We start from the raw sequence: 12,500 nt of genomic DNA, 5'->3' as shown, positions 1-12,500 counted from the left end.
GAGTAATGCAATAAAGATATTGGGGACCTACAGACACTGGATCCTACCCAGTTTGGCTTTGTTAAGGGCAGGTCCTTCCTCTTAAACCTGGTCGATTTCTTTGAAACAATCACCAAGGCCATTGACGAGGGGAAGGTGGTCCACACAGCCTACCTGGACCGTGCAAAAGCCTTTGATACAATACCCCACTCGGGCATTATAGATAAGCCCACCAGCTTAAATATAAACCCCTATGTCACTAGATGGGTTGCAAACTGGCTCAAGGACAGAACCCACATGGTTAAAATTGCTGGAGCCATGTCAGACTCCAAACCAGTTAAAAGTGGCATCCCACAAGGCTCAGTCCTGGGATCTCTCTTGTTCGGTATATATTTCTCGGAGGTACAAGCAAACACGGAAGGACTGTGGCTGACCAAGTTCACAGATGACTGCAAACTGGGCACCATAATCGACTCTCCAGCCGACACAAGCATCCTCCAAAAGGGCCTCATAGAAACAGACAACTGGTGCCAGAGCCATGGCCTCAAGCTAAATGCCAAAAAGTGTATAGTCATCCCCTTTAGAAAAAACAAAGTGCCCACAAATTACCACATAGGTGGTAATCCATTAAGTACAGAAGAAGTAATTAGGGACCTGGGGACCCAAGTTGATAGCAATCTCTCATTTGACAACCACGTGGCCAAAGTGGTTAGAAAAACAGTTTATATAGCCCACCTAATCATGGAGGATTCACATCTAGATCAGGGGAGGTCATTGTGCCTCTTTACTCATCCCTCATCAGGCCCATAATTGAGTACAATGCCCCTTTTGGGATGTACCTTACCAGACACCTGCAGCAACTGGAAAGACCCCAAAAGTACCTCACCAAGAGGATCAAAGGGCTCAAACAGATGCCATATGCTGCCCGGTTAAAGAAACTCCAGCTCTATTCAGTGGCATACCGCCTCTTCGGAGGTGATCTGTGCCTGACGCATAAAGCCATGTCCAACCCAGAATTAATGGACTTGCTGCACCTCAGAAAATCCAAATCCCATCGAGCTACGTGCTTGAGAGACTTGAACCTTAGCACTGAAATAAATAGGACATGCTGGAGGGACAGATTCATAACCCAGAGGCTCCCTTCACTCTGGAATAAAATCCCAGTCCAGGTTAGGCAGAGTCCCTCATTGACTCTCTTCAAGAGGAATCTTGATGAGTGGATGGGAGATCGTAGGTTTACCCCGGGTATCACTTCTGTGTCACTGTTAGACAGAGGCACAGTATACTAACCTCGAAAAAGGTTATAGCAAAATTAATTTAAAATGGGTGGCAAAAGCCAAACACACTCTGGCTAGGCTTATAAATGCCCTAGGGCAGATAGCCTAGTATGAACCTATGAACCTATGAACCTATGAACCTATGAATAAAACTGTGCATTATTTTAGCAGCATATAAAACTGCTTTGTCTGAAGAAAATGTCTCTTATTTCCTGATCAGCTCTATTACCTTCTGTTCCAGCCTCCACTAGCACAAAAACTGTAAATCCAACTCTGCACCACCTTCCTCCCACCTGTAACACAAAGTTCATCTGCTCTTCAGGTAACTGGTGTAGGCCTTCTGTTCCCTGACATAACTCTGCACCACCTTCCTTCCACCTGTAAAACAAGGTTCATCTGTTCCTCAGGTACCTGGTCTAGGCCTTTTATTTCCTGACATAACTCCACCACCTTCCTCCCACCTGTACCACAAGGTTTATCTGCTCTTCAAGTAATTGGTATAGGCCTTCTATTTCCCTGACATAACTCTGCACCACCTTCCTCCCACCTGTAACACATGGTTCATCTGTTCTTCAGGTAATTGGTATAGGGCTTCTGTTCCCTGACGTCACTCTGCACCACCTTCCTCCCACCTGTAACATAAGGTTCATCTGCTCTTCAGGTAACTGGTATAGGCCTTCTACTCCCTGACATATAGCTACCAAATGAAAAAAAAAAATGACTGGCATTGTGCTTAGGGTTTGTTTGTTCCACTTCAGAATGTCTTTAGCCATACTGGCACATTAAGGAAACTGTGTTAAGGGTAAGGCTATTTAATTTGTCTATCACTAAATATCCATCCATCCATCCATCTATCTATCTATCTATCTATCTATCTATCTATCTATCTATCTATCTTTGTTTATTTATTTATCCTTTGTTTACCAGATTAGTTCACTAGACTAGCAACCTTTTTCAGGGGAAAGCCAAGCATAACTCTCAACCTCTCAGCGCAAGAAATCTGGACAAAGCCAGAAAAAAATGGTGGAACAAAGGCCCAAAAATAAGGACAGATTTTAAATATTGCTCCTATAAACTTAGAAAGTTGCTAGAATGACAGGTTTTACATTATTTTATATTTTCTGAAGGATATGAAGCCTGAAAATCAAATGTCTGTCATTATTTAGTATTCTTTAGTGACTTCAATTCTCAACAATTTGCTAGAAAACCACACAATTTATGAGGAACAGACCAAAAATAAGAGGGAAAAATCTGAACATTCTGCAAAAATCTGGACAGTTAAGAGGTATGGACCCAAGATGGAATTTATACCACTGGAAGAAATTAGGCAAGGGCATCAGGGGACTTCCCCTATTCTTTTCATAAGGTGCCATGAGATAATTTGCATCCTCCTGAGCTGCCACTAATTCAGGCAGATGAGTAACATCGCGAGACGGAAACAACGAAAGTCTACATTCACGAAGGTCCAGATCGTTGTACCTTTTCACCGCGAAAGGAGTCAGTTGGCCAATGCGGTGAATTTTGCCCTTTCTCCACTGTACTGCAGTCTTGGAGTTGGTATATTTAGTTGGGGGGTGTGGGTTTTATTTACTTCGGTTTGTCTTTATTAAGTTTTGCTGGTGGATTATTTACTTACCAGGGTAAAATTTACAATGCTATGGACATTTGTGAATATAAACTTTTGTCATTTCCATCTCGCCATTTTGCAACTCAGTATTATGGTAATTCATTATTTTGATATAGATCCATATATACATGAATATATATATATATATATATATATATATATATATATATATATATATATATATATATATATATATGTATATACACACACACTCACACACACATAGATACAGGTTTACAGGTTTGCCGTTATCAAGTCAAGGTTTGGCAGCTCAACTTGCACAATGAACAAAACGCAACACTGAAACATGGAAAGCCACAAATACAGAACACTGCACAAAACCTTGAATGTCTAACCACCCTACCATTCTGGACCCAGGAATAAGCACTAACATGGATCCAGAAAGGAGGTAAAGTTGGACATTTGTTTATGTAGGTGTTCAGCTTTCTGTGTATCAGTGTTCTGTGTTCTGATATGTTCACATTGACCTTCACAGGCTTGACTTTGTAATAGGAAACAATTTATAAATATATATATATATATATATATATATATATATATGTGTGTGTGTGTGTGTGTGTGTGTGTGTGTGTGTGTGTGTGTGTGTGTGCATATATATATATATATATATATATATATATATAAATAAATAAATAAATATATATATATATATATATATATATATATATATATATATATACACACACACACACACACATATATATATATATATATATATATATATATATATATATATGAGTACAGCATGTTTAGATGTTGATCCAGATGACGGAAAAGGAGTTTGTCATCTTTTTTTAATCAAATTCTTTTTGACTGAGTGGTATTTTACCACTTGCAATGTGTTTTAGACTGACATCATCAAATAATGGATTAAGGATTTTTGTCCCTTTCCCCACTGTTGTGTGATGTCAAAGTTGTTAAATTTAAGTAACATTGGGTGTGGGGGATGCAATCCCCTATGCAGGAGGTGTAGAGGGATTCCCCCCGCAAAAATTGGTTGTCTTATTCTTCTTTTGCTTTCAACCTTATGTGTGTTTGATGCATTTTCACAATGTTTTTAGTTTCACTGATGTGAATTTGCAATGAAAGGTAATATGAGATTTCTGTCTTTTAAGCACGTCTTTATTGCCTGTGGCTATACAGATTAAAACTTGGTGCAGCAGGATGATATCCTATTGCCATATTCTCTACAAGCCTATTATCTCTCTAGGAGAGACATGATGTTGCAGTATCAGTATTGCATTGCTCCATTCTAGGCTGCACAATCCACTACTGCACAAAAGCAACTACATTAAACTCAAATAGACTGAACAAGGGAAGATTTTATACAGATGGAAACAGATCTCTTTAGAGATCAAATGGTGCTGCATATGGCTTTTAGAAATGCACATTGCACTGCAGATTTCACAGTCTTCCTTTTGCACATCTAATAAGTGCATATTTTTGTTAGATTTACTAGGGGCAGAACTGAAACCACATTAGCTGACAACTTTGGAATTGAAAATAAATGGATGCTTACATATTTACACACATACATATACAGATTAACATAGGCCTGCCATGACATCTGAATGATGAACTATGCATACTTCTGATTCACGTAATTGTGCAGGCTTTTTATCAAGCCTAAGAAAATGTCATCAGTTTTTTCTGCAAAGTTGTTTTATAGTAGCAATTTTAAGCTGATATTTCCAGTGCAGTAATTCTCTTCCATGATGGGTAGTACTGATAAGTATTGGATTTCCCATTACCTAAGAAGTCATTTGCCTGTTTACTCCACTACCACCCGTACCCCCTACCCCCCATTTTTTTGCTGTGTGTGCTTTCCTAATTGTAGCAATACCTGTGTAATGCTGATGGCTCATTGTTAGAATTTTCCCTCTTAAGAGTCAGATGCTATAATTTTGCCATGCTCTTTCTAGTTCAAATTGTATGTTTTGAGGGACCATATTTATATGACTAGCAGCAACTAAACATTTGGTCAAGTTGCCACAAGCTGAAGAAAGTGCCATCACTGGTGAAGACATACAAAACCAGGTACAGTCAGGTCAGTTCAAGTTTGGATAGACATGGTCAGTACAGAAACTGATACAAAGACTAATGCAACCCTCTGCGTAATACTTCAAATATCAGATATCTTTCTGGCAGAGATATCAACATAAAATTGTATTTTGTATTCAGATATAGAGAAAAACTAAGCCAATAAATGAATGCCTGCATTTCAGAAATTCAGGGTAAATAAAGTATTTAGTTAAATATTCAGCAGTATGCTAGTCAGCCTTTTCAGTTTTTAGTAGAAAAGTTCAGAAAACCAGTGACAGGTATATTTTACCACATGTCATTTAGTCATTATTGCCTTAAAGCAAACAGTGATGGGAACTAGAGAACACCTGCCCAGAGCGTGTGTTTTGATAATTGTGTCATATGTACATGAACCACCTAGGACTAGGAGTTGATTTGCTTAACTAGAGGACTTCAGGCTGCTGTGTTTCTTCTTCAGCCAAAGAATGGACTTGTTTTACAAAATATTTCTCTTACCATTTCTTGTTTCTTGTTTGTCTAGATGAGCAAAGCTATCATATACATTGAAGAAATGGACAGTGTGGCAGATGTAACTTTCCCAGCTGTTCCACAGGTTGTGTCTTTACTAATGTACGATGACACCTCAAAAGTCAAAGAAAATCCCTACCCATCCAATGGGTACCCTGTTGTGTGTGTGACGGTAAGATCATAGTCATTCTGGTTGTCAACAATTTTTGCACTTCTTTTTTATTTATTTATTTTTTCCTCACCTTAAGGAAAGAATCAGTGTGTTTCTAATGATGTGAAAATGAAATACATATGTAAATAAATGCATAAAATAAGAGAACCAGCTCTCCACATTAGTCATGCTATACTGTAATCTGCCATGGAGTTTTCAAATGATCAAATGATGAAATACTTTTAACTTAGTTAAGTGATGCCACACTAATGTTAAAGCCATCCATAATCCATAACTCCTTTTTTTCCACTTTTTGCACTTGGGGTCATGGTGTCACATTAACAGTGACTATCATGTAGAGCCAATGTTCACTCATCTAATTTCATGTAATGCTAAATCATCTGTCTGACATGTCATCCCTTTAGCATATCCTGCAGATTAAGTCTTACCTTTGTATTGCTCAGGAATTTTGGACTTGAGCCCTTTGTGAAAGTACGTGCTGCCTGTACTTACATCTTTTCTTAGAAGTACCTGCACTGGTTATGAATAAAAAGCTCCATGAGCTGATAATGCTTTACATGGGCTTCTTTTCCTCACAACCTTTACTCTTAGCTTTTGTTAAACTGTATGTTATTTAAACAAATTGAGTACAAACTACCACAGTCCACGTTTTGCCAAAAGTTTCAAACACTGAAAGAGTTGTTTTCATAGGGAGTAGCCCCTCTGCCATCTGTATCTGGGACATTGACCCCTTTCCCAGTTCTTATTTATATACCAAATCCAGAAGTGAAAAACAAAGCTTCTCCATCTTTCAGTCAAGAGTAACTACCAGAAACATACTCCTATATTATGAATCAAACAGTTTCTTTGTTGCATTGCACGATGGTACCTAGATTCTTAGCCCTATTACACACCGACATAAATATGAAACAAAAAGGCTAAATCCAGTGTTTTAGTGCAGAAGTCTATGACCAACATATGTACCTTGCATCAGTGTGCATCCTACAATTAGCTCAAAACTAAGCACTAATTTGTACATCAAAATATGGCATTATTATGCTGAATACCAAAATAATCTGCTCTTTAATTGATTGTGGGATTATAGAAAGCATTGAGAAGGGGAGAGAGAGAGAGAGACAGAGAAAGAGATTAAAATACCTCGGTATTCCCTTATATGAGATAAATCAGAAATACTTTATTGATCCTGCAGGAAATTGCTTATATTACAACAGCACAGATAAACATAAACACAACATAGGTTCATAGGTTCATAGGTTGGTACTAGGCTATCGGCCCTAGGGCCTACACAAGCCTAGCCATAATAATTCCTGGCTATTTCTTCCCATGATATTTACTCCCCTGAACCCCTGTCTAGCAGGGTGACTGACATAATCCCCGGAGTGAATTTCCTATCTCCCAGTCATCAAGGTTCCTTTTGAAGAGGGCCAAAGAAGTGCTCTGCTTGACATGTATGGGCAGTCTCTTCCAGAGTCTAGGGCGTCTCTGGGTCAGGAACCTATCCCTCCAGGATGTTTTGTTCATTGTGATGACAAGGTTTAGATCCCTGGAGCGTGTGGCTCTGAGGGAGTGGGATTTCTTTAAGTGTAGCATGTCCAGCAGCTCTGGGTTTGACATGGCCTTGTATGTTAGGCAGAGAGCGCCTCTGAGTAGATGATATGTGACAGAGTATAGCTGCAGTTTTTTAGATTATCAGCATAGGGCATCTGCTTTAGACCTGTGATTCTTTTAGTGAAGTATTTCTGCGGCCTTCCCAGTTGTTGCAGATGTCTTGAGAGGTACATACCAAATGGGGCATTGTATTCTATAATGGGTCTAATGAGAGATGAGTACAGTAGGACAATGACCTCCTTTTTTCTGGATGAAAAGCCCATAGTGATGAGGTGTGCCACATAGAAGGATTTCCTGACTGCTGTGGTGATGTGGTTCTTGAAGGTGAGACCACTATCCACCTGTGTCACTAAGTATCATCACACTTTTGGTATTTAGTGTACTTCCACCTATGTGGTAATTCGCGGGTACATGTTTTTTCCCAAAGGGGATAACTATACATTTCATAGCATTGAGCTTGAGCCCATGGCTCTGGCATCAAGCATCTGTTTCTGTAAGGCCCTTTTGTAAAATATCCACATCATTTGGGGATTCAATAATGGCTCCCAGTTTGCAGTCATCTGTGAACTTTGTTAGCCAAAGTCCCTTAGTGTTAGCCTGTACTTCAGAGAAATAGATGCCAAACAAGAGCGGTCCCACGACTGGGCCCTGAGGTACTCCACTCGTCACTTGTTTGGAGCTGGATTTGGAGTCGGCTACTTTTACAGTGTGGGTTCTGTCATTAAGCCAGTTGGCAACCCATCAAATGACGTAGGGATTAATGCCCAGCTTAGTAAGTTTATCTATGATTCCAGAGTGGAGGATGGTGTTGAAGGCCTTGGTGAGGTCCAGATAGGCTGTGTGGACTGCCTTACCCTCGTCTACAGCTCAGGAGACTGATTCAAAGAAGTCAGTCAGGTTCAGGAGACAAGAACAGCCCTTCACGAACCCAAACTGGGTGGGGTCCAGTGTTTGAAGGTTGCCACTGTCTTTGTTTATAAGTTCCATGATAATACATTCCATGTCCTTGCAGATCAGGCTCATCAGACTTATGAGGTGGTAGTTCCCAGGATCCAAGGTGGATCCCCCCTTGTGGAGTGTGATAGCTTTAATTGTGCGCCACTCACTGGGCATGAAGCCTGAGGTGAGGCTATGATTAAATGTGACACTTAGGTGAGGTGCCAGTTCATATTGTAGTTCATGTAGTACATAGCCCGGGATGTCATCTGGTCCCATGGATGCTGCATTCTTAGCTTTGGAGAGTGTGTTTTTTACCTGTGTGGCCATTATTACCAGAATTTGGCAATCTTTCGGTATTGAGATGGGCTCTTTAGGGGGTGAAGTTGGCACTGAATCGGTCTGCCAGGATATTGGCAATATCCTTAGAAACAGTATATTTAATGCCATTCTGTTGTAGCTCAGAGGAGATCTGAGCATTGCCATTTAGATTCTTGACAAAGCTATAGAATGCCTTGTGTTTGTCTTTGGAATCTTTGGCAATTTTGTTTTCATAACTAGCCTTGGTGGATTTTATGAGGGATCTCAGCTTCTTACTGAGGCTGGTAAGCAAGTTTTTTGCATCCTGGGATTTTCCTCTTTTCTGCAACAGTTTCTTCCTTTTGTTGTAAAGTTTGTTTATGGCAGGGGACCACCAGATTGGCTTCCTTTTTTTGGAGGAGAGTGTCTTGGTTCTATTTGGGATGGCATGATTCATGCACGAGTGGATGTGCTCATACAGTGCCTTAGTGTATGATTCAGCAGTCGAATTTCCAGTTCCCATCTGCATGGGCATCATGAAATTTGTCACTTCGGATTTCAGTAGCATGAAGTTGGCTTTGGAGAAGTTTTTTACGGAGGTTTGGTTACTGGGAGGTGGGGGAGGGATGTGGATGTCAAGGGTGATTAACTTATGGTCAGACCTGACCAACGAGGGGGTAACCATAGGTGTGGAGCATCAATTTCCCATGTTGGTAATGACCAGGTCTAGGATATTGGAGTCCCTGGTGGGACTATGGATTAGTTGATCCAGGGTACTGGAATTTATGACTTCCAAGAACCATTGGGCAAAGGTGTTGGTACACGAGTAGTTTTCCCAGTTAATGGCAGGGTAGTTGAAATCACCCAGTATTAGGGTGTTTGGTTATATCTTAATATTTTCCAGTATGTTTAGAAAGGTGTAGTGAGAATCTTGGGGCATGGTGGGGGATCTGTAGCAAGCTACAATTTGGATTGCAGTCTTACCTATTGTTAGTTGCACCTGGAGAATTTCAGATGCATTGTGTTGGGCAACTAGCCTGGTGGTGTGAATATCCAAACACATATCTTACATACTTAGATATGACAGATATTGTACTCACTTATGTTACCCAACATGTATAAGAGCAACGACTGACATAGGTACACTGTTAACCATAGCCAATGTATTAGATGAGTTTGATACCACATATAGTAGTGATATGAAAGGGGGAGCCTTTCATGTTAATTACCACTCACACTAGGATATGGGGTATTGCACATTTACGATACTTTAACTAAGGTATTACATATTGCACAAAGGATAATTGCATTGATGATTAATATTGCACTGAAAAAAGAGAGATAAAAGTGTCAAACAGTGCACCTCATTGGCCCTCTTCAAATGCAGTCTGGAAAATTGGATGGGTGACAGTACATTCACCCCAGGGGTTCCATCTGTGCCCCTCTTGGACAGGGGCAATAGGTGCTGATAGTGGAACTAAGAGTAAGAACTCGGCTAGGCTTGTAAGGGCCCTAAGACCATTAGCCTAGTAACTTCCTATGAAAAAGGACTGGAAAAAAAAACATTGCACTATGTTATCTCCTTCAGTAGTGGGGGTGGTGCTAAGACAGTAGGAGGCATTATAGAGTCTGATGGCTGTGGGCAGGAAGGATTTCCTGTGATGTTCAGTGGAGCACTTTATGCTTATCAAAATATATTTTTATTTATTTATTATTTATTTATGGCTAGGATTTTCCCACAACTCAGTTATAAATAATGCAACAGTCAATATTTCTAAGGAGCACTCAAGAAGAAGGGGGTACGTAGTGAATGTAGGAGGGAAAATGACAACCTTTTAAAGGAAACTGCATTCAGATTTTGGAATTGCCAACTACATATGATAATAAAAGAAAAATGTAATGAGTTTTAAGAATTCTTGAAATAGATAAAAGGGACATTTTATAAATCAAAGGTAGAAGATTAAAAAAAAAAGAATCTCAGAAGGGGTAAACCAGATAAACTGGGAGAGCTGAGCAGCCCTACTCTGTTAACTCTAGGTAAATAGTGCAGCCCTGCAGATCTGGATTTGATTATTTTAGTCAACACCTCTAGGCTGTGCTGCTCTGAGGAAGTCAATTAACCAGCCATAACTGCCAGGTAATTTCTAAAGAGACATGTTTGTGCGTAATAGATTTAATCTGGTTAGAAATTAAAAATTACGCAAATAATGCAAAGTCTTAATTATTCAGAATGATATCCAACCATGTTTTGGCTTTCTCACTACAAACTCCCAGCTACTAGCTGTGTGTCTCCAATATTATGTCACATTTTGCAGATCTTCAGACAGTATGCAATGAAAAAAGTATTGATTTGGGGAGGCTCCAAAATGCAATGTTTTTTTTTTGTTACAGCATAATATTCCAAAGAGTAAATCCAGCTGTGCAGAACATCACATTTGACTCGTGATAAAATAGTCAAATAACAATTGCAGAGGACTTGCATAATTCAATAAAGCTTTTCATTTAAGAAAGTGTATGTGTGGCTGCCAATCTATTGTGCTGTGTCCATGTTATCACTTCTTGATAGTGGAAATTTGCAAAAAAAAAAAAAAAAAACAGGAACAAATGTTCATCATTTGTGCATTTCAGTTCACATTTGAATGGAATACATTGGGAAACAAGTGTTTTTTTTATAAATGACATGGTGAGGCCATAACAGAATGTGACTTTTTATAAGCTCCTAGTCATTTGTAGCACCCACCTTATGCATTTTAGAGCAATTCAGAGCCATGTAGGCTCAGAGTCTATCCCTGCATGTTACAGCGGCAAGTAAGATAAAAGGTCTGTATGGGATGCCAGTCTACCTCATAATGCATGTACACTCACACTGAATTCATATGCACACATGAGGCAGTCAAGAAAATTATCAATAAAACTACCTGTATGTTTTTAGATTGTGGGAGGAAATTAGAGACCCCATGAAAAAACGTGATGACACAGGGAGAAACCCGCTGATAAATTATACAGTGAGAGACAATAGCACCATGTGTACATATCGGGGTTCAGCTTCTTATAAAGAGAAACATTAATTTCTTTGCAGCACACTAGACATATCCAAAGGACGGTGTGTGTGTATGAGTGTGTGTGTGTGTGTGTGTGTGTGTGTGTGTGTGTGTGTGTGTGTGTGTGTGTGTGTGTGTGTGTGTGTGTGTGTGTACTTTACCTCTTAGCTCAAGAAATCTGTAAAAAGACAGCATTTCCTGAATGATACAAAGTCTGAAGCTCAAATGTCTATTATTATTTGGTGATTGCAGTCTTCAGTGATTTGCCAGAAAATCACACATTTTATGAGGAACTGACCAAATATATGAGGCAAAAATCTGGACATTCTGCAGAATTCTGGATAGTTGAAAGGTACAGTGTAAAATACAAAGGCTGCTAGAAGCAAAATCTTTTCTGTACAACATTTGTATAGATACTTTAATTCTGTCAGTCACACTATTTTGTATGCAGTACAGTAGTGCCCTCTGCTGCAGGCAGACAGGGTAACATTACATATTACTGTTTATTCTGGTGCTTTTAAGGGCTGAGAGCTGCACTATTGAGGTGTAGAATGTAGTTCTGCACAGCATAGACAGCACTGAAATGACAAAGTCTTGCCCTAGCAGACTGTGTGCTGCCACGCTCAGGTTTGGCTTGACTTAGGACATGATGTAGGGCGACTGCATCCAACAATGCCATTGCTGCCATATTACTGGCTGCCATGAGGCTCTCATGGTCATCAGAACTATTCTCTGACCAAAGTCATTAAATCATCACTTAACATGTCTCTCATGTTCCTATAATGAGTCATCTCAATATCAGGTGATTAACACAGTGGTAGCCCTAACAAACAAATGGGTCAGTCAGTGGGTGGACCATGAGACTACTTCCACCTCCAGCCATTAGGGGGACTCATACCATTTGGAATATAATCAGCTACCAGACCATGAGATTCCTTCATTCTTCAGTCCCAAAGAGACCGCTACCATTTGGAATATCATTAGCCAAT

The 12,500-nt window shown here is 39.7% G+C and overlaps 1 protein-coding gene across 1 annotated transcript in view; it reads left to right on the top strand.

Moving 5' to 3' along the window:
• FREM3 (FRAS1 related extracellular matrix 3) overlaps window positions 1–12,500 on the top strand; it is a 624,923-nt gene that overhangs the window by 493,725 nt on the left and 118,698 nt on the right. Inside the window, exon 13 of the mRNA XM_044062250.1 lies at window positions 5,468–5,626. Within this exon, the coding sequence (XP_043918185.1) occupies window positions 5,468–5,626 (159 nt within the window). The remainder of the gene's footprint in view (window positions 1–5,467; window positions 5,627–12,500) is intronic.

Source organism: Protopterus annectens, chromosome 2.part1 (genome assembly GCF_019279795.1).
Source record: "Protopterus annectens isolate FY-2018-M chromosome 2.part1, PAN1.0, whole genome shotgun sequence".
Taxonomy (NCBI): Eukaryota; Metazoa; Chordata; order Ceratodontiformes; family Protopteridae; genus Protopterus; species Protopterus annectens.
Note: the sequence above shows the minus strand (reverse complement) of the source record. Positions and strands in the feature narration are given on the sequence as shown.